At 36.4% G+C, this 26,624-nt stretch overlaps 1 protein-coding gene across 3 annotated transcripts in view; it reads right to left on the bottom strand.

The window, feature by feature from the left end:
- The window catches only part of NBEA (neurobeachin), a 441,196-nt gene that overhangs the window by 32,863 nt on the left and 381,709 nt on the right, over window positions 1–26,624 (bottom strand). For all 3 annotated transcript variants that reach the window (XM_088140729.1, XM_088140730.1, XM_088140731.1), the window contains 2 exons: window positions 23,285–23,437; window positions 10,053–10,220 (listed from right to left, as the gene is read on the bottom strand). In XM_088140729.1, the coding sequence (XP_087996855.1) occupies window positions 10,053–10,220; window positions 23,285–23,437 (321 nt within the window). The remainder of the gene's footprint in view (window positions 1–10,052; window positions 10,221–23,284; window positions 23,438–26,624) is intronic.

The raw sequence follows: 26,624 nt of genomic DNA, 5'->3' as shown, positions 1-26,624 counted from the left end.
ACTGGTGAGTTTAAGAGAAAGGCAAGCTGATGAAGATAAGCAAGCTTATCACAATTCTGAATAAAGAGTTAGAACACATACCAACTCACATAAACTTAGAGTTTTTTTCCCTCCAATTCATTAGAAACTGGTGAGACTATAAGTAACTGGCTTAGGAATTCTGAATATTCAGCTGCAAAACACATTTCTTGGAACATGTGGATTCCCCCTCCTTTCATATGCTCAGTACATGCAAAGCACCCAGGCTAAACTCAATTTTTATTTCATGAAAGCCAGTATGGTATAATAGTAATGGTGTTGGACTAGGAGTAGGGGGACCCAGGTTTCAATCCAGCTTCAGCCAACATACCTCACATTGTTATGGGGACACGAGCATTATGTATACCACCTTGAGATCCTGAACAAAAGGCAGAATATAAATTGAATACATAAACAAATAAAGTACTCTATTGTCTTCTTGTTAACTCTGGGGTCATCTTCTCCCTATGTGGTGGTTGGGAGAACATGATTCAGATTCCCTGTCCAGGTTGTGAAGGTGGTAGGGGCCCAAAAGCAGGCCTTCTCAGCTGTAGCCCTCTTGTTCTAGAACAGCTTGTCCCTCTCCCTGCTGTCCCCCCTCCCCAGCAAAGCAGGTCAAAGAACACTGGCAGTTCTTTCCCTATTGTCATTTCAGTACAGTGTTAAGACAGTGCTCTTCCAAAGAGCACTTGGAGCACTGAGTGACATCTGATTGGAAGCAATTGCTAAATTGGGGCTCATGATCTGGGATTAGGATTAGGTTTTATGTTTGTGAGGATACCTTAATTTGCATTTTATTGTACCACTGGATGTAAGTTATTTGTAAACAAGCAAAGAAACAAGCAAGCAAGCAATAGGCCAAGGAAGAGTGCTCAGTCACAGTTAGTCTTTCTTGGTGTAATACCAGATATTACTGCTCTATTGTCCCAACTCATAGCATGCTAATTCGAAAGCAAACAAACATCTTGGTAAAGTTTTTCTTAAAATTACTGGCAACTATGTGAAGTCATTACACAGTCATCTCTACTCTATTACTTCAATAGTCATCTCTACTTCTATTGATTGTCTTCCAGATATATATTTTGGTCCGGCCCTGCATCTGTAATTCCTTTGTTTTTCTCTTAAGGAAAGTACCAAGAGAGGAGGAGTAATGTAACTATCGGAACTGACTACAGGAAAAGAAACAAGAGAGGATATTGCTTATGCAACTCTGAACCACCACTTTCCTATATCCAATTATTTATTGGATTCATATCCTGTCTTTCTGCCAACAAATGGTGCTTCTGGTGTCTAACAGTATGAAAAAGCCAATTTCTTCAAAATAGAGTTTAAAAAGAAATAAACTTGATTTGAAAGCACAATAAAAACAGAATCTCCTCAGCTAAGTCAGCTAAAACTGACTTAGATGGTGAAGACTTATATTTTATTTTCTACTAGCAAAGAGTAATTTGATAGTTCAGGGACCAAAATAAGACCCTGAACTGAATATTTTAATATCCAGTAATTACAATTCTAACAAAGGACAAGTCAATCTTGTATGATGAAGGATTAAGAAAACTTTTCAATCTTTCAGATAACTGTATTTTGAAAATAAATTCAAAATAGTTTCAATTACTTTAAATCTTAGAATATACTTTTGGATATTATGACAAAAATATCACAAACATACTGTGTAGCCTTTTACAAGAACATTAAAGACTCTTACCTATAAGCTGAAAATGTTATTTTGTAAGATAAATATTTAACTGTCTCAGCAATAATCACTGCAAGAAGCTGACAAATGGAAAACATTGTTGAATATTTTACTCTAAACAGGCATTGACTGTAATATAGCTGAAACCTGGGTTAATAAAATAAAAAAAGACTTTGATCTATTTATTTATTTATCCAATTTATATAGCCACCCATCTTGCAACAAGTGACTCTCGGTGATATACAGCAAAGCTAAAACAATTAATAAATACCTAAAACAGTTATCAATTACTATTACTAAAAACATTAAAAACTGTAAAAAACAAAGCTCAGACAAAGAAATGGTAGGTGAAGGGATGTTAATAATAATGAAGCCATATCACTAGTTCACCAGTCCTCTGGGGTCCCCAGGTCTGATGGTACAACCAGGTCTTGAAGGACCTGTGGAAGCTCAGAAGTGGTGGAGCCAACCTCACCTGCTATATTTCTGCTGTAACCAGAAGTGAAGTCGTACTTATGTTTGCTAGAATAAAATGGTACTTCAAATTAAATGCTAAAACGTTTGCTCTTAAGTTCTGAAAATCAACAATCATTACCTGTATGCAGAAAGCAGAAGCAAATAAAACAGTCATCTTTCACAAACAATATAGTATTCCTGATTTATCAAGTAATGGATGAAGAAGCAGTAATAACTGTCAGTAGTATCTGTAGGCTTTAAGGACTACAGAAATATTTCTGTTTTAAACTCTTTTGATGCACCTAGTAAAAGTAAAGTCTGAAGTAATATTTTAAATCATATCTCAGTATATATCATAGTTTCAATCAGTGGTGTCCACAGTGGAGGTTTCAAAGAGGCAAGATGGTGGTCATAGTTATATCAAAGTAATCCCCTTTTGTATAACACATGTAAACAAGGGTTGGGGCTTCAATTGCACTCCTGTGACTGTTATCTTGCCTATTTTGATTCCCCTGTAGATGCTACTAGTTTCAATATGTAACTGGGAAAATGTAACATGATTTATAAAATTCTAAAAATAAATCTGATTGGCAACAAAAACTACAGACCTGTAAGATGATCTTTTTGCCATGTTATGCATGTTCCTTCACATGAAAAGAGGTCTGATAATCTCCCAAATGCATTTCAAATATTATAAATGATCTTATTAGAGTGACTACTCTTTGAGGGAAAGTGCGTATCTGTTTATAAAGGCATGTGGACAACAATAAATATTTAAATGATCAAATCTACAGATCTTTTAACATAGGAAATTTGGATGCACAAGATAAATGTTGATAAGAAGAATAACTTTAAAAAACTTGAATGCAAACAAACACTTTATAATTTTCTAACAATATAGCATGTTTGTCTTTTCTAAAGTTATTTTCCAGGAACTGCCCACAACTGCAAAATGGTAGCATTCCATCTATTTTGTTAGAGATATCTTGATGGTCCTTGACAGCCTTATCATGTCAACTTTCTGCAGTAGCATAATTTTCAACAAGGAGAAGAATAAGTATAAAACTATGCTTCCTGTGGGTATATTTTACTATGGTAGATCCTGGGGGATCATTTGTTATTTCTTCAGATCAAACAAAGAGATAGGAGAAGAAAATAAAATATGAAAACCAAAAATAGGTGCAGCTGGAAAAAAATAAAAAACCCAAAACCCATTCAGGCCAAAACATTATGCTACTTAAAATAATTGAAATGTAGTGAATATCAAGCATCTTCAAAATAAATGAATACTGCACAGAATATGTGCTTTGCTAGCTGAGAGGCTGCAAGATGACTATGAAAACCAACTGTCAAATGTTACTCATTTACTGAGTAACTCTCTCCCACCCACTTCCATTGCTAGTGTGGCTGGATTTTTTTGTTAGGCAACAAATAAAAGATGACATTTCCAACATTTATTAGGTTCCAAGAGTTCTAAGTGGCATAAATAATACTTTTTCCCATTTTAAACTCACAACAGCACCCTGTGAGTTAAATGGGTTGAGAGATAATATATGGAGCAAAGTGACCCTGTGAGCGTTCATAACTGAATCTAACTCACAATCAAAATGCAACATTTTATTACACCATGGGAGGTATGCAAGAGCATACCTACTTTTACAAGATGTAGTGATGGCCAATGACTTGGGTGGTTCTAAAGGAGTTTATATGATTTTATAGATTATAAAAATATGAGTAGTACTATTAATGGTAGTTGTATATTACCCTCAATTATATTTCATTCCTCATTACTGTCTGCTGAGGAACAAAACAGGACATAACTCTTAAACTTTTGTTATACATCAGGTTGGTCAGTATGGAAACAAATCATTGGAGTAGCTAGGTCTGTGGTCTGAACTAGCAATTTTCTCCTTTCATTCATTTCAGAGCATATTTGACCAGTGCCACAATATTCTTAGGCTGCAGTAGGCATACATGGATACATATTCAGGTGGAAAACAGTTACATTTATTGAATCAGCAGCATACCACAATTTGAAATTGTACAGCATATACTATATAGAACTGGATACAAAGAGGACAGTCTAGAAAGAATATACAAGGATCAATTGTCAAATATAATCCTTCACTAACTTTTAAAAATAATACTAAGCATAAACCAACTGCACCTAAGAAATGTAAATGAGGATTTGGCAAATACGTGAAACAAGAAGTAATAAAATAAACATTACATTTGAAATACTAACTCCTGCAAACATACACAGAAAAGGCCTGCTTTCAATGGTGCATCTGACAAATGTAATTACATTTGGGGCATCAAGCCAATGATTGCTATTTAGCCATTTTAATTTCATGTTGTGCTGGAGTAGCAAAACATTAGTGATGTATTGACATCACTGTGTTAAATTAGTTTTCTATAAACACATGTCATGCCTGTTTTTTCCAGAAGAAAAACTAACAGTACAATTTATGTATCATAAGAATAGGTGTAATTTTTGCAAACATAGCTTAAAAAGCTTGAAAAGCTACCACTCCATTTCTTGTAGCTCAATTTATAAAAAGAGAATTTTAAATCAAGGATCTCCACTAAAGCAGCAAATCAAAGTTCCCTTCAGTGGGTTTGTATTTTACATTAAGGAAGATTTTAAACAAAATGAGAAGAGTAGGTGTCATGTTGCAAAGCAAAGCACTAGCTTCCATAATCATCTTTATTTTCAAGAATGTCCTTGGATTCTATGTAGAATCTGTAGCCATTTTTGGAAAATAGAAATGGTGAAAGATTGCAGCCAAATGCTTTGTTTGTAAATACACTCACATGTCCAAAACAAACAAACAAAAACAAAGGTAAGCTGGGGGTCTGAGTGGCAATGAGCAACCTTACTAATTTGCCTCCCACTCCATAAGGAGTTGGCAAACTCCTTATGGTAATCATCTTCTTTGAGCATCAAAAACATGCTTTGAAAATGTCAAATGAAGCCATTGTCTTTAAAAGATCTGGGATACCTGCACTAGACAGTTCTTTCCAATAGAAGACAATATATGTAGCTTGGGGTTGAACTGTGGAGTCCTTGGTGCTGCCTGAGTTTGGTTGTTTTCTTGCAGAAGTTTCATTACCCAACTAGGTGTCATCAGTGCTAGTGAGTGTGGGGTTTGCTTCCTGTTTATATATGCTCCCTGCCTCACTACCTACTTTCAGTCTGATGGACAAATATATCAAGAAATCAGAGGGACACCCATGGGATCACCACTCTCAGGACTCATAGCAGAGATTCTAATGCAGCGTCTAGAAACTATAGCACTCCCACACATACAACCAAAAGTATGGATTTAGTATGTAGACGACACCTTCATCATAATAAAAAAGGAACAACTAGAGAAGACACATGAAACAATCAACAACATCTTCAAAGGAATAAAATTCACAAGGAAGAAGAAAACAACACACTACCCTTCCTGGATATCCTCATCAGCAGAGGAAATGATGGCAAATTAGAAATGCAAGTCTAACGAAAAACAACCCACACTAATCAAGTGCTCCATTACCAAAGTAACAAGCCTACCTCCCACAAAAGGAGCTGTGTAAGAACTTTATTCAGACAAGCACAAACACACTACAGCAACCCAGAACAGCAGAAAAATGAAACTGACCACCTATACAACATCTTCCAAGAAAATGGATACCTACACAATTTTGTCAAAAAGTGCCTGACCACTCAACCTATTACAGCACAACCAACACAAGGTATGAAAAGGATAACACTGCCATACATCAAAAACATCTCAGAAACAACCAACAGACTACTATAACCACACGGAATCACCATAGCACACAAACCAACTAAAGCCCTCCAAAACATCTTAAGTAAACCAAAAGAGCCAGTAGCCTAAGAAGAAAAAAACAAAAACAAAAACCAGGAGTTATCTACAATATACAGTGTAAGGACTATAACAGCCACTATGTAGGACAGCCAGGCAGAAGACTAGCAGAGTGCATCCATGAACACCAACTAGCAATCAGAAGACACGATGAAAACTCCTTAATCTCACAACACATGGACAGACTCAACCACAATTTCATCTGGGAAACTGTGAGCATCCTAGACCAAGCCAAATCCAAAAACACTAGGGAATTCCTGGAAGCTTGGCATTCAGACAAATCAAACAAATCAACACATAGAAATAAACCATATTTACACACTATTCAAAAGAGGCAACAAAAGTTAAGAACAAACAAAAAGATCAGAACACATCCTCTCCAGCAGCCAACACCTAGATAAGTAGGGATTAACACTGGATAAACAATCAAGCAGAAAACAATACCCTAATCAAGGAACTGCCAAGGACAAAACCACATCCCCACCAACACTGGCAGGGCAAACTACTGTATATAAACAGGGAGCAAACCCCACACTCACTTGCACTGATTATATTACCTAGCTGGGTAATGAAACATCTGCAAGCAAACAACTAAGCTCAGAGGGCTCCACAGATAGTTCTTTGTTGGCACATTTCCATATGGAAGCTTGCACAAAGCTCATGAACGATAATGAAAGTACTACAAAGGATAGTTCTTTGTACAAATGGCATTGTGCCTAAAATCAATGAAAATAATCAGGAAATTGAATACAAAAATTTGGGGAGTACTACATTATAAGTCTACATATGATGTGTCCACTAATTCTATGAATTAGCATTTTTACCACCAGCGCTCTGATGACAGCTGAAGCAGGCTAGAAGAATTGGTTGGGTTTATAATGTACACCAATAGTAAAGACAATCCCAAGCAACATCCAGTGTCCAATGTAACTGCTGTTTACATATTAAACAGAGATACAGGCTTTGTAGCAGGGATGTTCTGTCATGTTTCTCCACAGGAGAAGGCTGTCATGGAAAAGTTCATTATCAATTACTGCTGTACAAGTGCAAGATGAGTTAAGCTGTCATAATTTTCTCAGCTAGAGATCCTGTACTGTCAAAGAATGTCAATTTTTAATCTGACACACAGAAGAAAATTATCTCTTATTCTGACCTCTAATTTTGTGACATTTTAATGCAATAATTGCTGTGGTTAGTGCTGTAACTATGATTTCACCTGTCAAGGAAAAAACGAATCAATATTCTTGAGCTGTTTATTAAATTTTATCTTTCACTTTACTAAATTTCTTGGTTTTGAAAAAAGAAAAAAGGGAAACTAGCACTACATCAGCATTCTTGCAAATGTTATCTGATGAAACTAGAGCTTGCTATGTTTCCAATTTGTGTGCATCTATAGCAATAGTTCCCCCCTTCCCCACCAATGCACTGTTTCATTAGACTATAAATAATGTTTGGACATAGATATAATAATTTTAAAAAAGTGGTTTGGTTTGCTCTGGGGGTTGCCTTGGAATACAATCCTAATGAAGAAAAACTAAGTATTAAACTAGCCTTTTAGAAACGTGTGTGTGTGGGTGTGTGTGTGTGTGTGTGTGTGTGAGAGAGAGAGAGAGAGAGAGAATGAGAGAGAAAGAGAGAGAGATCAAATGTGAACACATACCTTATTTGTAATAGGATCCTGAAAAACGTCAATTCAGTTAATGTAAGACTGCAGAAATTTGGGAGAGTAACCACTGGCCTACACTTTAGAGCTATTGCAAATATTACCGAGTTAACTGATATGAACTACTTAATACCTTATAAAAACAGCCAAGTATCATCATCCCACACTACATGAAATAATATGTGAATTGTATGGCAAAAATGAACTGTTGGAAGGCATAAGGAGGCAAGATGAAATATGAGTCCTCTTCCAAAAGGAAGATTATTTTTTTCCCTGCTCCTAGTCTCATGATACAGTACGTCATTCTTACAGTTTAACTAGATCTGTTAATAATTTATAGGAAAAAATAGGAAAATCATAACTTGGTACATATTTACTGTCAGCAAAAATATTCTCTCTCTCTCTCTTTCTCTCTCTTTTTAGAGCATCTCACATTAAACATATCTCAACCTTTTAAGATAAAAATCTGAAGGAAGTTTCTAATAAATGAAGAAATGAAACTGGAAGTGACTTGAAGCATCTACGAATTTGAAAAATATGATATGCATGTACAATAGTTTAACATAGTTCATAAGATGCAAAGCTACACCAGCATTACCCAACCTGGTACCCTCCAGATATACTGGGATTAAAATCTCTAGCCAATGATCCTACTACTTGGGAATTCTGAGGCTGCATTTTCCAATACACCTGGAGAATGCCAGGCTGACTTCCTTCAACTGTATTTCTATTCTTATGATGCTTGTAGCTCTTAGGAATTGAAGTATATAAGAATCCAAATTAGAAAGAAAGGTGCATTCTTTACAATTAATCAAACAGTTGTCTAGCAAGAATCCCAACACGTTCTTCTACTTATCTAAATGACAAAAACATTTAATTTTTTAAAAATCCTCTTAAATATCTGAATGTAGGAGGGGAGGTAGAATTTATTATCCTGTATTTAGTCTGAAGTTGCAAGCCTGACTATCAGGATGAAGCAGAAGAATATATACCCACCACACACACAAACACACAGAAATCCTAAAAATTTTAGAGAGGGCCATTGGGAATGAATAAATGCTACCCTAAATCTTGCCCACAAACATTTTGTCAAGAAGTTTCTTTCTTGATATTTTCATAGTTAATTTACTGGACTTCCTGAAATAAATGAGACTAAGTTGCATTGATTTCACTGAGTCTGTTTGGATGATGAATTAAATTTAGATCCAAACTATCTGAAGTATTTGTTAGATTCATATCCTGTCTTTCCAATATTGAAGTGAAAATCAAAAATATGTCAACTTTTCCAATGATTGCATGAAATTAGATATAGTTCATGCATTTCTGCTAGTACCATGAAATAGGATTCTAATATCTCAGAATGTGCAACTCAGCCTAAACTGTAGAAATATTATGGAAATATAAATTAATATCTAGTTTGTGAGATAATTAAGTAATTAACTGTAAATTTTCAGATTCTCACTTTTCAGGAAAAAAATGCCACAAGTACTCTGCTGCCCTTGTATAAATTATTGCTTGTTTTGCATACAACAGATGGCAGATATCATGGGGCATAGAAGCTTATGTATGCAGCCTCAACACAACAATACTCATCTTGCAGCTGCTGCATCTTCACACTTTTCAACCAAACTGAATTATTTTACAGAATGCTTTAATATTAGAGCAATAATCTAATAATAATTTTACTAAGATGAGTTGACAAGTTAGGAGACAATACATGGAAGCACATTCTGCAGAAACCAAATTTTTGAAAAAGTGCTATAAGACACCACACACACATGCTAAAAGAAACCAGCATCTTCATTCATGTTTGGGTTATTTTATTCTGTGTCTATTTGACTTATTGATACATAAACAAACAAAATCAAACATGATTTTGTAAGCAGTATAAATATAAGAAATGTACATATGTATGGATTTCAACATGTCCAACTCTTCTAGTTAGTAATTCAGTAAATATAATACATTAGCACAAACACATAACCTATTTTAACCTCACTTGTTGATTAATACAATATAATTGCGAAAAATCCAAAGGAATATTTGTAATGTCAGCGAGGTTCTCCCACATCTATCTTAGAAACATATATGTGGATTCAGTTTGCCTCAGAAGAGAGGTAAATTTTTAAGCCAGGTTTCCATCTTTCACAAATCAATATCCAAGATGCAGATGATACTCCCAACAATTTATGATATGACAAATAAGCTTGACCAAGGGCATGTGCACAAACCCCTTTTTGTTTTGAAGAATAACAAAATAATCCATTTTTTTCAAGTGAAAAACCTAATATTAAGAAACATTTAGCAATGATTGAAGGAAAAAAAAGTGGGAGCCAAAGGTACTTACTTCTCTGAGAACAGGATCAGTGATACTGTCAAGGTTTACTGAACCTTCGTATGTCAAGTAATGGAAAACATTAAGTGCCCGCACAGCTTCTGGTCCTCGTTGCTTATAGCCAAATATCAGATCAATCCACTGGTGAAGCTGACAAGACACAAATTCACTTTCCAGAGCCTAGAAATGAAATTGAGAGGATGAAAGAGGAAATATGCTTCCCATACAAGTATCATTTTCTATTTCTTTTACAAAGTCAATGGCATAATATGATAGCCTTCTCAGAACTTCCTTTAAAATTCCTAATACATTTGCTATGAACTTGGTAAATACACTGCTATTGTGAGCTTTTATTGGCATTCAGTTCTTCTTATGTGCTGTTAGTTCTATTGAGACCTTGATGAAAAACCACAATAGAAGTACTAAAAATATTTATTTCATGCTATTTTTAAGGTTTGTATTCTGCTTTTTTATGAATGTTTCAAAATGGTTTTCTATATTTCTCTATTTACAGTATTTCATAGAGTTGGAATGGGCCATTTAGGCAATTGAATCTAGTGTAGTCATCCAAATTAAAGCATCTCTGATCACCTCAGCTTGATAGGAACCAGTTAAGAGGAGCCCACCACTTCTGTGCCTATTTGGTTCAACTGTCACACTATACTTTTTTTTTTAAAATTCATATCTGCTTCTTTTAACTTAGATTCTTTCTGCTGTCTTCTGAATCCTGGAATGACAAGGGGTATAACATCCATTGAGGTATTTGAAGAACACTATCATATGTCCTTTCAGTCTTTTCATTGTCAAGGTTAAACACGCTCAGGTCTTTCAATGTCTCTTTGGAGGACTAGTTTTCGGTTATCTGATCATCCTTGGTACCATTCTTGGAATCTGTTCCATTTTCTCTGAAACGTTTTAAAAACTTATGTCAAGACTTGGATACATATTTGACGTGGGATCTGACCAAAGCAAAATAAAATGGAACTATTATTTCCTATGGTTTGGAACATGCACTTGGATTGATGCAGTCTAAATAAATAAATGAAATAAAATTACAGTTGCCTTTTTTGCAGCCATGTCATTCTGTTGATTCATATGAAGTTTACAATCAATTACTATACCAAGATCTTTTTCACAAGGATTATAATCAAATCAGGATTCTTTCATCACATAACTGTACCTGATTTTTCTTCCAAAGTGAAGAACTCTGCATTTGTCTCTTGCTAAATTTCCTTCTGTCACATTCATATACTACTTTGACAAAACATATTCCTATCCCTGTCTATTCTCAAATTAAAATAAAGGCAGGTTATAAAATTAAGAATACCAATGAGGTTTGTGGCTTCTTAGTTGCTATGTAATCCTTCAAAAGCAGCAAAAGCCTTTGTTCCCAGTCATCCATTTAATCCATATTAATTCATTAGAATATTAGTTAAAATCAACCTTGTGAAGCAATGGAGTTCAATCAGTTTAAAACCTAGTATACCAGATTAACTGGAATGTAGAGCAAACTGTAAAATTCTGACTCTTTTATTCCAATTACAGACTAAAATTTCCACTGTGTTTTCTATATCATTTTTCTACTCTTAAAGAATGGCATAGCTGTGTATGTAAACCAAGCCCTGATTTATTATACACAAAATCTTTAAACTTTATATAGAATTTTAAACAGTACCAGTATGTTATGAATTTCATAAAAGGAAACTTGGGTGGATATTGGACAGCAAGATTTTGAAGTCTTATGTTTTATTCCTGCCTCAGCCGTTTTTTCAATATTTCTAACATTAACCATTCTATACATAGAACATGAGCATGCAGAGGCTTCAGATGGAAATTATTTAGAATAATAACACATGTTCAGTTTAGCAGTAGAAATATAGCTTCCACTGAGTCAGAGCTGAATGAATTTATCTGGCATTAATCTTCTAAATTAGTCAGACAATAATGTTACTAGCTAAATATCAGTTAAGAAAAATACATTCTTCAAAAAATTAACCAAAAACAGTAAAAAACTTACAATCATTTTTCTTCTTAAATCATTAATGCCACAATCCTATGCTCTAGTAAATGGAAGCTAGCCCAATTGCATTCAGTAAATTTTACTTCAGAGTAAACAAGTATAGGACGACGAGAATGGAAGCAATTGTAGATGTGTTTATAATATGTTTGTGTATTGTATGTGTGTATGTGTGTGTGTGTGTGTGTAAAAGCTCTCTGTAAACATTAAAGCTGAGAGCAGAAGGATGCCACAAAATTAAGCTTGGCAATATGTACTGATTATATACAATAAAATCTTGATTTAGCAGACCTTGATGCAACAGACTTCAGATGTAACAGACAGATTCTCTGTTGTATTTATATAATTTTAGAAAAGACATAAATGATGCAAGTTGTGTAATTTGTGTAATTATATTACTGCAGGTAATATACTCTCTGATTGAACAGACAATTGGGAATAACAGATACCTCTTCCCCATAATTAGTTCATTAGATGAAACTTTCACTGTATATTATTAATGATATTTTCTCTTAGGGTGCTGTCACAGAAAAGACTCTGTACATGTTACTACCAAATCTCTTTGGACTGAGAAAGAGGTCCTCAAAAGTTTATAATCATTAGGCAGATTTATATGGAATTCAACTGTATAGCAACTGATTTTTTAAATTTGTTCATTTGTTATTAGAGATACGGGGTAAGCTGGCCTACTTTGTGGATGACCCTAAACTAAACCTTATTTTTATTTCAATTAAAATTACACTAAATTCATGAAATTCTTATTTAAATATAGTTTAATCAAGTACTCCCTATGTATTTATTAATTTTATCTTCTATTATACGAAAAATTACAGTGTTATAGCAACTTTTGAAGGAATCTTTGAGGATCACATCCAAGGTTTTGGCAAATATAGAGCCTAAGTACTATTATTATTATTATTGATTGGATTTCTCCCCCGCCCATCTCCCCCACAATAGGGGACTCTGGGCGGCTTACAAAGACATTAAAACTATAAATATATATAAAATACATAATATATATAGAATTAAAACAATACTAAAAAAGGAAAATCCAAGAAGATGGAAAATTGGGCCGAGGACAGCTGGCCACTATGGGGCTAGCCATCTCCCTGCTTGAGATATTCCCTCCCTGCCCCAGGCCAAGTGACAGAGCCAGGTCTTCAAGGTCCTTCAGAAGGCCAGGAGTGAGGGGGCCAATCACACCTCCGGAGGCAGAATGTTCCAAAGAGCGGGGGCTATCGCAGAGAAGGCCCGCCTTCTGGACCCCGCTAGATGGAGTTCTTTTACTGAGGGGGTCCGAAGCATGCCCTCTCTCTGTGAACGGGTGGGACGGGTTGAAGTCATAGGGAAGAGGCAGTCCCTTAGGTAACCTGGCCCCATGCCATGTAGGGCTTTAAAGGTAATAACCAACATCTTGAATTGGACCTGGAAGAAAACTGGTACCCAATGCAGCTCGTGGAGCAATGGTGTTACATGGGCCCTTCTCGGGGCTCTAAAAATAGCCCGCGCGGCCGCATTATGGACCAGCTGTAGCTTCCAGATACTCTTCAAGGGTAGCCCCATGTAGACCGCATTGCAGTAGTCTATCTGGGAGATAACAAGGGCATGAGTGACTGTTTGAAGGGCATCCCGATCCAGGAAAGGGCGTAACTGATGCACAACCCGAAGTTGTGCAAAGGCCCTCCTTGCCACGGCTGCCACCTGCTCTTCAAGCAGGAGCCGTGAGTCTAGGAGGACCCCCAGATTACGCACTGGGTCTGTCTGGGGTAGTGCCACCCCATCGAGCACCAAAGATGACAAAGTCCCAGATACAGAGGAGCCATTAACCCATAGCCACTCCATCTTACCAGGGTTCAGCCGAAGCCTGTTGCTCCCCATCCAGACCCTTACAGCCTCTAGGCACCAAGAAAGGGCAGCCATGGCATCACTTACTTCACCAGGGATGGAGATGTATAATTGCGTATCATCAGCGTACTGATGATACCTCATCCCATGGTGACGGATGATCTCACCCAGCAGTTTCATGTAGATGTTGAAAAGGAGTGGGGAAAGAACTGAACCCTGCGGCAGCCCGCAAAGGAGGGGCCGAGGATGGGACCTCTTGCTCCCTATCAACACCAATTGGGATCGGCCCTGAAGAAAGGAGGTGAACCAGCACAATACTGTGTCGCCCACCCCCAATTCCCTGAGTCATCCCAACAGGATACCATTGTTGACGGTATTGAAAGCCGCTGAGAGATCAAGGAGAGCAAGGATGGTCGCACTTCCACCATCCCGCTCCCACCAGAGATCATCCATAAGATTATATCCTATATTAGGATTGTCCTGATTTAAGTCATTACTGTACAAAAGAACTACTGGATTACCTACAACCATTCAGCCTCACTTAATCAAATCACTGTGGTGATCCAAGTGTCACATTCAAATGTCCTTGTGAAGATAAAATAGAAGGGGAATATGGAAAATGTGAAAGACAGAATATGAATAACATACATAAATAGTATGCATTTGTATAAGAAACGAATTAGAAAGGAGACAACAATTGAATATGGACACGATTTTGGGCTTGAATAAAATATCTGTATACTCTGTTTTTCTAAATAACAAACTAGTATATTGGTAGAGAAAGCCATTTCCTGAATCTGAAAGTATATTTTCAGTTTGCTATACTCAGCACTGCAATTTGTAATATACTACAATCTGTGCTCCCAATAATCAAAATATTGTCATAATTAGTCTTGGATTACAACAGGTCATGTCTTGAAATTACAAAATGCTTGCTTTAAAGGCTATACTGTGTCTGTGTGTGTTTTACATTACAGTTTCTTACCTTGATTTAACATGCTTGGCTTGTTCCTGAACCTGTTTTATTTCAGACTCTCATGGCCACCACAAGTCTTCTGGGATCAAAAAGCTCAGCAAGACTACGAAGTCACATCTGTGAAAAGCTTTTTCCTTTTTTTTTTTTTTTTTGTAAACTGGTAGATTATGATTGATGAACCCAGCATTAGGGTAATGTTAGCAGGAACACTTACTGTTTCTGTCCTCTGTGACATCACTGAGGTCAGGCCATAATCATGTTAGCATTGAACACAATGCTTTATTAATGTTTCATGGCTATGTCAGTAGTAATCAGTCCAGCTTGCTATGGATAAATTAAACTGAGCCAACAATCACTGATGTATAAATTGAATGCTCTTAAAATCCATTGAAACACATCCTAAAAGTTACTGAATGTAATCACTCCTCTAGCCTTTTTAATGAGAGCAATCTGTACAGGAATTTCTTTCAATAAGAGATTCTTTCTCAGTTAAAACATATAAAATATTCTTATCTAGTTTGTAAAATACTTTCTAGATTAGATGGGACCAAGTTATTATGCAGTATTATAGTATCCCTATCATGTATAGCATCCATTAACATATACAAACAGAATGGGGGTTCCTGACATACACCTCACACTTGCACACAAAATAACGTGTAACATATATGCACGTACTGCTAAACACAAATATACCATTAATTTATGAATGAATGTAACAAATCAGTAATCATCAGCGTCCACTAATTTTCACAAGTGATTATCTGCATAATTAGGAAAGTCTTGAATAAAGATTTTTTGAAAAACCTCTATATAGCTTGATTTTTAATATTTAAACTCTTGTTAAAAATGCAACAGCACTTATAAATATCAGGATACCCAGCAACAAATATAAAAGAAACCTGGTAAATATTTTATTTTCAAATGAGATAACCTGATTTGCCAAATATCTCAGTATTTTTAGCACTAAAATGTAATTAAAAAATCTGGCAGTTAGGTACAAAGAACACATGAAAGCTTTGTATAAAAGAAGCATAACTAAAAGATGCATATGATACAAAATATATTAATAATTGTGGACTTTTACCATGTTTTTATCCTTAAAATTTACAACAATTTTCTCTATTTTAAAACAAATGTAATTGACTTTTATTTTTTGGAAAATATTCTGAGAATCATTGATTTATAATCAAGGATTGATTATAAAAACAATTGCAGTTGGCAATCACAGCAAATGAACAGAGGGCAAATGGGGACTTATGCAATGGAGTTTAGCAGGAGAGGAAAGTAGGGAGGAGCACATTGTCCATCTCCAGGGACTAAGCTTTAAGCTAAGTTAGCCACTGGTATGGGTGATACATGTGGGAAAAGCTGTCATGTGTATCATCATGTTATCATGCAAATGTGATGAATTATACCATTTTCATCATGATGTCATTATGATCTTGGGGAAAGAAGATTGGATTCTAGATATAAGATTGAAATCCAGAAGAGCCAAGGAAGGTATGCTACCTGATCTATGTGCAGGGCCATCTAGGTACTGATGACACTATGGTATCAAATGGAGGTGTTTAGATTCATTTGGAAAGCATTGTGAGGAAGCCAAACCTGTATAAGAGCAACAGATTCCACTTGAAGTGAAATGGAGACAGGCTGCTGGTGCATAACATGAAAAACTTGGTAGAAAGGAGGAGAAAACCTGACAGGTGCTGGAAAAGTGTGGAAATACTACAAGGGGTAGGACCAATGTTTACTGGGGTTATCGTATCAGTGAAAAGAAAAAGAGAGTGCCAACAATATTTGAGAGAGGACATGATGTATCGAAGGTTCCAAACTACAGTAAGTCAAGAATTAAGAATTCTTGCTTGTGAAAGAAAACATAGATATAGAGGAATAAACAGAACCAGTGAAATGCTACTGTTTTTGGGATGCAAATTTTATACCAGAAGAGGGAAGGTCCCGCTGGGGAAAGTGTTGCTCTTTATAGCAAGGATGTATAAGATCTAACATACCGAAAAATGTATAAAATCTAACATACCAAAACATGTATAAAATCTAACATACCAAAAAAAAAAAAAAAGAGCAGATTCCTCCATAGAATCACTATGGGTGGCAATATCTGTCCACAAATGTATATTAGATCTAGGGATATATCATCATCCAGTGATCAAAATAAGAAGGGCAATCTTGAGATGTTGAATGAAACCAGGTGTGCAAATAAGTTATTTAATAATGGGGGACTTCACATAGATTGGGTACATTCATGCCCTAGCCATGACAAAGAAACCAAATTTGGAAATAACCTGAATTAATGTGCTTTAGAATTGGGTTTTGGAACTAACCAAAGGAGAGGTGACCTTAAATTTAATCCTAAGTAGTGACCATGATGTAATCATTATGGAAACAATAGGGAACAGTGATTATAATGCTATTATATTTAGCATATATGCAAATGTATGGTGGCCCTACACAATCACATTTGACTACAAAAGAAGAAATCACTAAAAATGAGAAGGTTGGTGAAAAAGAGACTGAAAAGAAATGTCAAGAGAGCCAAACCTCTTCACAGTATCTGAAGATTATTTTAAACCTCTGAAATTGAGATTCACCTCTGGAAAAGGTCTAATGCTGGGAAATGTGGAAGCAAAGAGAAGAGGATTACTAGCAGCAAGATGGATGGATTCAGTTACAGTGGTTATGAGCGTACTGTTGGAAGACCTGAAAAACTAAGTTAGGAACAGATTGTCAGGGGAAAATCTATGTGATCATTAAAAGTTGATGCTGACTGGATGGCGACATAATCAATCAATCAATCAATCAATCAACCAACCAACCAACTGAGATTCACCTAGAATATATTCCGTAATTTAAGAAAGACTCAATATAATTTAGTAAGAACCAATAGGACTTTCTATAGTGTTCAGGAAGCTATAAAAGCCAAGAAGCATCTCTGCAGGAAATGGAAAGCCTGTTGTTATGAGGACAAAAAGAAGCATGAAGTGTGGGGGAAAAGTGTAAGTTATACTAAGGAAATAATAATAAAAAAGAATTTAAGGAGCATACCGCAAAAAGAGAGAACTTTTTTTTAGTAAGAACTTCTTTAAATATATTCAAAATAAAAAGCAGCAGGGAAAGAGATTGGGCTGTTAAACAACAAAGGACTGAAAGAGATGGAGATTACAGAAAAAATGAATGCTTTGAAACTGTCTTTTCTACAGAAAACAATGAATAGATACTTAAGTGTAGAGAACCACAGAGATTACCTTGGAGAAACTATCTGTGGACAGTTAGGAAAACATGATTTAAGCCTGATGGGAAGGAAATATTAGAAAGAAAGACCCTTCCTTTCATGGATTGTTAACTGGTTTTTTAAAAAAGAGTAAGAATAAATGGTCTGTTTCCTCAACGGAGGTAAGTAAGAAGTGGAATCACTCAAGAACCTATGTTGGGATCAGTGCTTTTCATTCATTAATGATCTTGATGTAGGGGTAAGCAATGAGTTGGTTAAATATGTGGACTATTGTTCTTTTTTGTTCAGAGAATATCTAATGTAGTGTAATTTTCAAGGACAATAATGCAAAGTTTTGCTTTGGGGGGACAGCAAACTGTTAGTGGTAGGTGATAAGGAGAAAGTATTAGAAAGTGGGAAGATGGGGAAATGCAAATATGGAAATGAGAGGATGTGGCATAGGATGTGTCTGGTTTTGGCTGGAGAAGGAAGTAATGGAGGACCAAGGCTATATCTTGCTGAAAGGAGAAAAGGAATGCCGTGAAGTAGTTGGAAGAAGATTTAAAAGAGAGAAAAGAAAACTCTTCTTTATATAATGCATAATGAAACCTATGGAATTCATTAGCAGGAAACATGGTAATAGATGCCTTTAAAATGGGATTGAAAAAAACCCTAAGATAGTCTGTTAGAGGAGAGATTTATCATATACTATGCTACCTCTGGATTGGACGCAGCATGGGAATCAACAGGCATATTTCCTGATTGTAAGCACTCCACAGATATCTAGTTAGCCATTGTGAGAAACACGGCTCTGGATTAAAATGGGCCATGGCCAAATCCAGAAGGGTTTTTCTTATGCTCTAATATTTTCTGTAGCAACTATGATTGTTATTGTTGCGATAGTTACTATTATGAGCTAGCAGATACAATAACTGAAAAAAAATAACCAGCTGGCCCACATGTCCAAAATCTTTTCAAAATATGAAAGGCACAAATGCAAATTTCTATTTTTGAAATGCATAGTCCAAACTATACCATCTCAGGCTGTAGATAAAAACTAAATGGGATGCTTTATACAGAAGATCAACCCATATTTGAAGTCAGAACTCCTCTTTTATTTAGTTTTCTTTTAGTGCAGTTTTTCAGTTTCTAGATTACATATTTGTTTCATAAAATTTCTCATTTTTACATCAGTTTGTAAACTTCTTAAATCACTTTGTAAATGTTCTTGCATGAAAATTTATATCCATTTCTGATTATTTCTCTAGATACACACACGCACTTAGTTTTACATTTTTTTGTAAATAATTTATCCTGATGTATTTTTGTATACTTCACAATACAATACACATTTTGTGTGCACGGTTTTACTTAATAAACATAGATGGAATGCATCATCATACTAGAAGTCTCCCAGTACCAGATTGGAACTTTTTCTCCTGCAGTCCAGTCTCTAACACTCTCACAATCCAGGGAACCTTCCAGAGGAGACTTTGGGAAAGCCTGGGGAACTGCAGGAGGGAGGGGAAAATCATTTCCCCCTTATCTTCTATCAGCTGAAACTACTGCTACTTATGAAAATGAGTTATAGCTTAACTCATTCTGAGTTATGCACTGCATTGCAAAGTAAAATATAGAACTACACTCAGCACTTGCAGTTTAGAAAGACTGAGACTTATACCAAATCATATTATTTGACTATCCACATATTTATTTTCTATTTTGATTAGCTGCATCTCTCCAGGGAAGTGCTTCTCAACCTTAGCAACTTTAAGATGTGTGGACTTCAACTCCCAGAATTCCCAAGGCAGCAAGTTGGTTAGGGAATTCTGGGAGTTGAAGTCCATACTTCTTAAAGTTGCCAAGGTTGAGGAAGACTGCTCCAGGGACCCAGACAGAGAGAAGTATCTAAGTAGACTTGCTAGCTGACAGAAAAGGGATAAACCCTATTGCTGGAGTAAAATTTCTAGTCATCTTGCAAGAGGCCTTTTATGAATGAAGTGAGATAGGTGAGACAGGAACCATGTGTAATATTTTTATAGAAATCTAATACTGACATAAAGACGCTTAAGAAAGCACTTTCTTTTAAAAAACAGAATGTGTGCTACTATGGGTTATAGTACTGGATAAATTGTGAAGAGCCTCTCTAATGTGTTGATTTATGCAGAGAAAAGGCAGCTCTGGGAAATGCACTTTAACAAGTAATCTTTAAATAGTCTTATTACATTCAGCACCCATAAATTCTAATTTAGATTATAAAATATAATGGACATAAAAGCATTACATTTGGCCATCTGGGTTGTATGGATAGATTTACATAGATTTTAAACATATGCTATTAACTCTTGCTATTTTTGTTATTTTAATAATGGGATTGAATGTATAAATAAATGTATAAAATATATATAAAATTTACTTTCAATATTTATAACGCATGCCTATTCAGCAGCAGGTCCTATTGTGTATAGTTAAGCTTACTCCTGGGAAAAGGTGCACTGAACTGTATCCTTTATATAGTTAACATTTGTCAAATATTTATTTGTTTGTTTGTTAAATTTATATCATGACTTTCCTTCAGGACCTCAAAATGTAATACAGTGCTTCCTCCTCCCATTTTTCCCTACCACAACACACTGGTGAGACAGGATGGACTGAGAGAGTGTGACTGGCTTAAAGTTACTAATGAGCTTCTGTGGCTGAGAAGGACTAGAACCTGGTCTTTCCAGTCTTTCCTTCACCACTACACCACACGGGCTAGGAAAGTATTGTTTTATATTGTACAAAACCAGTAGCTAGCAAATAATGTTGTATCCCAAACAACAGTTTCCAGAGGTGTATCTGTATTAATTTTTTGCAGCAAAAATAAAAGTCTTGTGGCACTCTTAAGATTAAAAAAATATATATAATTTTATGGGTGTCTGTTCATACAGAGAGAACATTTCAGCTGGGAATGCCAACAAAACAGCTGCACGTACATAAGGAAAGCATTTGAATCAGTTTATTCCCCTGAATATGTGCATTTTTATATTCACCTTTCCAAATGTAATATTTGTATTGTCACTTTTTTCCATCTTTTCCTACTATAATTTTTCTAATAAACACATTTTCCTGTGAGCTACTTTGGTTAGAAGATTTCATCACAATATTCAGAAAGATATGGATTTTGATATATAAGTGTTCCAGTTGTTTATTAATCTGAGACTGAATTAGATATTTGTGCATATAATATTAACACTTTTCTACACTACTCCTAGCCCATAATACATCTATTTGATTTTGTTTTTTCAGGAACTCAATGATATCTTTATTGAGGATTGCAGGAACCTTTATCAGGTTGAGCTAAATAATTAAATTTACAGGTGAAACTCGAAAAATTAGAATATTGTGCAAATGTTCATTTATGCCTTATGTTTAAGGCAACTCAAAAGGTGAAACCAATATATGAGATAGACGCATTACATGCAAAGCGAGATATGTCAAGCCTTACTTTGATATAATTGTGATGATTATGGTGTACAGCTTATGAAAACCCCAAATTTACAATCTCAGAAAATTAGAATATTACATGACATCAATAACACAAGGATTGGAAATAGAACAATATCGGACCTCTGCAAAGTATAAGCACGCATATGTACTCAGTACTTGGTCTGGCCCCTTTTGCAGCAATGACTGCCGCAATGCGGTGTGGCATGGATGCTGTCAGCCTGTGGCACTGCTGATGTGTTATGGAAGACCAGGATGCTTCAATAGCGGCCTTCAGCTCTGCTGCATTGTTCGGTCTCATGTCCCTCATCTTTCTCTTGGCAATGGCCCATAGATTCTCTATGGGGTTCAGGTCAGGCGATTTGCTGGCCAATCAAGCACAGTAATCCCATGGTCACTGAACCAGGTTTTGGTACTTTTGGCAGTGTGGGCAGGTGCCAAGTCCTGCTGGAAAATGAAGTCAGCATCCCCATAAAGCTCGTCTGCGGAAGGAAGCATGAAGTGCTCCAAAATCTCCTGGTAGACGGCTGCGTTGACCCTGGACTTAATGAAGCACAGTGGACCAACATCAGGAGATGACATGGCTTCCCAAATCAACACAGACTGTGGAAACTTCACACTGGACTTCAAGCATCGTGCATTGTGTGCCTCTCCATTCTTCCTCCAGACTCTGGGTCCTTGGTTCCCAAATGAGATGCAAAAGTTGCTCTCATCAGAAAAGAGGACTTTGGACCAGTGGGCAACAGACCAGTTCTTTTTTTCTGTAGCCCAGGTAAGACGCTTCTGACGTTGTTTGTTGTTCAGGAGCGGCTTGACAAGAGGAATATGACATTTGAAGCCCATGTCCAGGATCCGTCTGTGTGTGGTGGCTCTTGATGCACTAACTCCAGCCTCAGTCCACTCCTTGTGAAAGTCCCCAACACTTTTGAATGGCCTTTTCCTGACAATCCTCTCCAGGCTGCGGTCATCCCTGCTGCTTGTGCACCTTTTTCTACCACACTTTTCCCTTCCACATAACTTTCTATTGATGTGCTTTGATACAGCACTTTGGGAACATCCAACTTCTTTTGCAATTACCTTTTGGGGCTTTCCCTCCTTATGGAGAGTGTCAATGATGGTTTTCTGCACAACTGTCAGGTCAGCAGTCTTTCCCATGCTTGTGATTCCTACTGAACCAGCCTGAGAGACCATTTAAAGGCTCAGGAACCCTTTGCAGGTGTTATGGATTCATTAGCTGATTAGAGTGGGACACTTTGAGCCTAGAATATTGAACCTTTTCACACTATTCTAATTTTCTGAGATTGTGAATTTGGGGTTTTCATAAGCTGTATGCCATAATCATCACAATTATACCAAAGTAAGGCTTGACATATCTCGCTTTGCATGTAATACGTCTATCTCATATATTGGTTCCACCTTTTGAGTTGCCTTACTGACATAAATGAACATTTGCATGATATTCTAATTTTTCGAGTTTCACCTGTATTAAAGGACTTATGGTTTTATCATAACCCTCCACTAAGGAAAGTTCAACAGTGTTAAATACAGGGTAGATGCAATCAACTAACTCCTTTGTGTGGTTTTTCTTCCTTATATTTTCAGTTGTTGCTTTATAGTGAATACAAACAGGAATATCTTAGCTTATACATTCTGTGAACTTGTTAGCAAGCTTGATTAAAAACACATCTTACCATTCGATTGATACGGACAAAGTCTTCAGGTTTCTTGGCCCAAGGGGGAAGCTCAACATCATTCACAATAGTCTCATCTTCCCTGGCTCCAAGATTATATCCATTACTGTTGACAAACATTTCCGGTAGGTAGTAAAACTCTGGAATTAGTTCCTGTTTGTGGAAGAAACAAACATTATTTATTGTGCAACATCTGCAGTTTTTGCATAGACAAAAATTATTCAGAAAGTCTTATTATATTGTTGCATTTAATTTTGAGTATCAACTTTCTTATTACATTACATTTTTAAAACATCTAAGTAATTTCTGTATTAATAAACAAAGCACTATATTCCAGTCTACCAGAGAGACAATCATTTAGACATCCTCACTAAAATAAATAGTATAAAAAGTTATATCTTCGGGTTACAATATTTGCTTTTATCCTATGGTCATGGGCATCTGGGTGGGGTGCGTGATAAGTAATGTGTTATAACATTGCAGTGCAAATTCCAGCCCTGTTGTATGTGTGTCATAACATTAAATGCAAGTACAGGAGATTCTAACATCATAACATTTTATCATACCATTCTGAAAAAAAATTCAGCTTGCTGTGGATGGCCCTGCCTGTGGTAAACTCGTGCTTTCTCAAATGCCTTATATTGTATTTGATTGGCTTAGCCTTGAAGCTAACATTTAGGGAGACAAACTAGGTTTAAGGTACATTTTTGCCATTTGAAGAAGCAAACTCCTTTGGCAATACACAAGGATTCTACCTAACATCATCACCCTTATCTCTAGTCATATCCGAATGGATCCCAGACTTCTTCAGATACTTTAATCCATACTAGGAATTGGAGAACTGATTTTGATTCAAAGGCTGGATGACTTTGAGATACAACTTTATGAAGAGGCAGTCACTCTTTAATGCCCTGTATGGATTGAAGTTCCCCCCAAAATTCCTGTGTGATTACACTACTGTTCTCCCTACAGACACCTCTTATGGGAAAAGGCAGCCTATATAACCTGAAGCAATAGCTTGCCAACTTTTTCCACACATGAAAATCTCTCATGTAAGAGCAGTTGAAAGACATTCTCCCTCTGACTCTTTCTGCATGGAGAATCTTCCAGGTGAATATAATGTGGTAGGGCATTACTTATTCAAGGGAATAGGTCACCTAAAAGTGAAGGAGGAATGTATGTGAAAAAAGTGTATATCCAGAAATTTGAGCATGAAAATCTATTTGAGAGCATTTGTGTAATAATACAAAGAAGGGAAAACAACAAGGACACTATATGGGGCCGTACTATAGACCACCAAAGATCTGATTATGTCATTCTGGATCAGATTACAAACTTTCAGGAGGAAAGACATCACAATAATGGTAAAATCTAATAAAATTTATCCAGACATCTGTTACAAAACCAACTCAACCACTCCCAAATGTTTTTCAGTGGTCTTGTTGACTGTTTTATCTTCCAGAAGGTTGAAGAAGAGAAAAGGGGATTGGCTCTCATTGATCTGATTCTAAACAATGGAAAAGAACTGGTTCCAAGGTAAAAGTAGTAGGAATCTTAGGAGGAAGTGACCATGTAATACTGGGGTTCGTGATACTACAAGAGAAATTGAAACACTATCAAATAGCACACTAGGGTTCAGGAGATCCAATTACGGCAGTCTTAGAGAATTAGTAGGCAAGATGTCATGGACAGAAATTCTCAGTGTCCAATGGTGTGCAGGAGAGTTGGGAAGCTCTCAAAATAGATCCTGGAAGTATAATTACATACCTTTCCAATGGAGGAAAAATGAAGGGAACGCAGCTTAGGTAATGTGTGGACACATAGTGAGTTTTTGACTAAGCTAGGAGTTTAAAAGAACCTGCATAGGAATGGAAGTTGAGTATAATGATCAAGAATGTGCTTCAGTAAGTATCTAATAACTACTGAAAGTATGTCAGAAAAACTGAGGTGCAAAAGAAACTTGGGCTTGCAAGGAAAGCTAAAATCAGTAAAAGTATGCTTTGTTTTGGTTTTTTTGGTTATGTCAGTGGTAAGAGGAAGAGGATCTGGCTTTGGAGAAGACTGTAGGATAATATCAGGTACTGGAGAGAAGGTCAGCAGCAGCAACTCCAAACCTGTCAGAATAGACTTTTCAGTGAATCCCTGTCAGAATCTGGAATCCAAAATACATTCCACTTTGAACTCTTTGCCCGTTCACAACACATGGTTGTCCAGTGGAGTCCTTGAGGTTCTCTGAGAGCTATAGCACTTCCTCACATACAACCTAAAGTATGGATCTGGTATGTAGATGACACATTTGTTATAATAAAAAAGAAACAACTAGAGAAGACACATGAAACCATTAACAACATCTTCAAAGGAATAAAATTCACCAGAGAGGAAGAAAACAACAACACGCTACCCTTCCTGGATATCCTCATCAGCAGAGGAAACAACAGTAAATTAGAAACCCAAATTTATCGGAAGACAACCCACACCAATCAAATACTCCACTAGCAAAGTAACAACCCAACCTCCCACAAGAGGAGCTGTGTAAGAACATTATTCAAGCGAGCACAAACGCATTGCAGCAACCGAGAACAGCAGAAAAAGGAAAAAGACCGCCTATAGAACATCTTCCAACAAAATGGATATCCGCGGAATTTTATCAAAAAGCGCCTGACCACTCAACCTACTACAACACAACCTACACAAGCAATGAAAAGGATAACACTGCCATACATCAGAAACATCTCAGAAACCACCAACAGACTATTACAACCATATGGCATCTCTGTAGCACATAAACCAACAAAATCACTCCAAAATATCTTAAGTAAACCAAAAGACCCAGTAACCCAAGAAGAAAAAACAGGAGTCATCTACAACATACAGTGTAAGGACTGTAACAAACACTACGTAGGACAGATAGGCAGAAGACTAGCAGAGTGCATCCACGAGCACCAACTAGCAGTCAGAAGACATGATGAAAATTCCTTAATCTCACAACACATGGACAGACTCAACCATAGTTTTAACTGGGAACTTGTCAGCATTTTAGACCAAGCTAAATCCAAATATGCAAGAATATTGGAAGCCTGGTATTCAGACAAGGCAGCAATTAACAGACACATAGAGATAAACAGCACCTACATACTATTCAAAAGAGACAGAAGACCAGAAGATCATCTCACCAGCAATCAATCACCAGCAATCATCACCCAGATAAGCAAAGGTCACCACCAGGCACACAATCAAGCAGTAAACATATGCTAATCAAGGAACTACCAGAGGCGCAAAACAAAACCCCCCACCCCCACCAGCACTGGCAAGGCAGGCCACAGCATATAATAGAGAGCAA

Source organism: Python bivittatus, unplaced genomic scaffold (assembly GCF_059951505.1).
Source record: "Python bivittatus isolate LINGU-HERP-01145 unplaced genomic scaffold, Pbiv_v1 ctg000340_np1212, whole genome shotgun sequence".
NCBI lineage: Eukaryota > Metazoa > Chordata > Lepidosauria > Squamata > Pythonidae > Python > Python bivittatus.
This window is presented reverse-complemented; position numbering and strand designations above follow the sequence as displayed.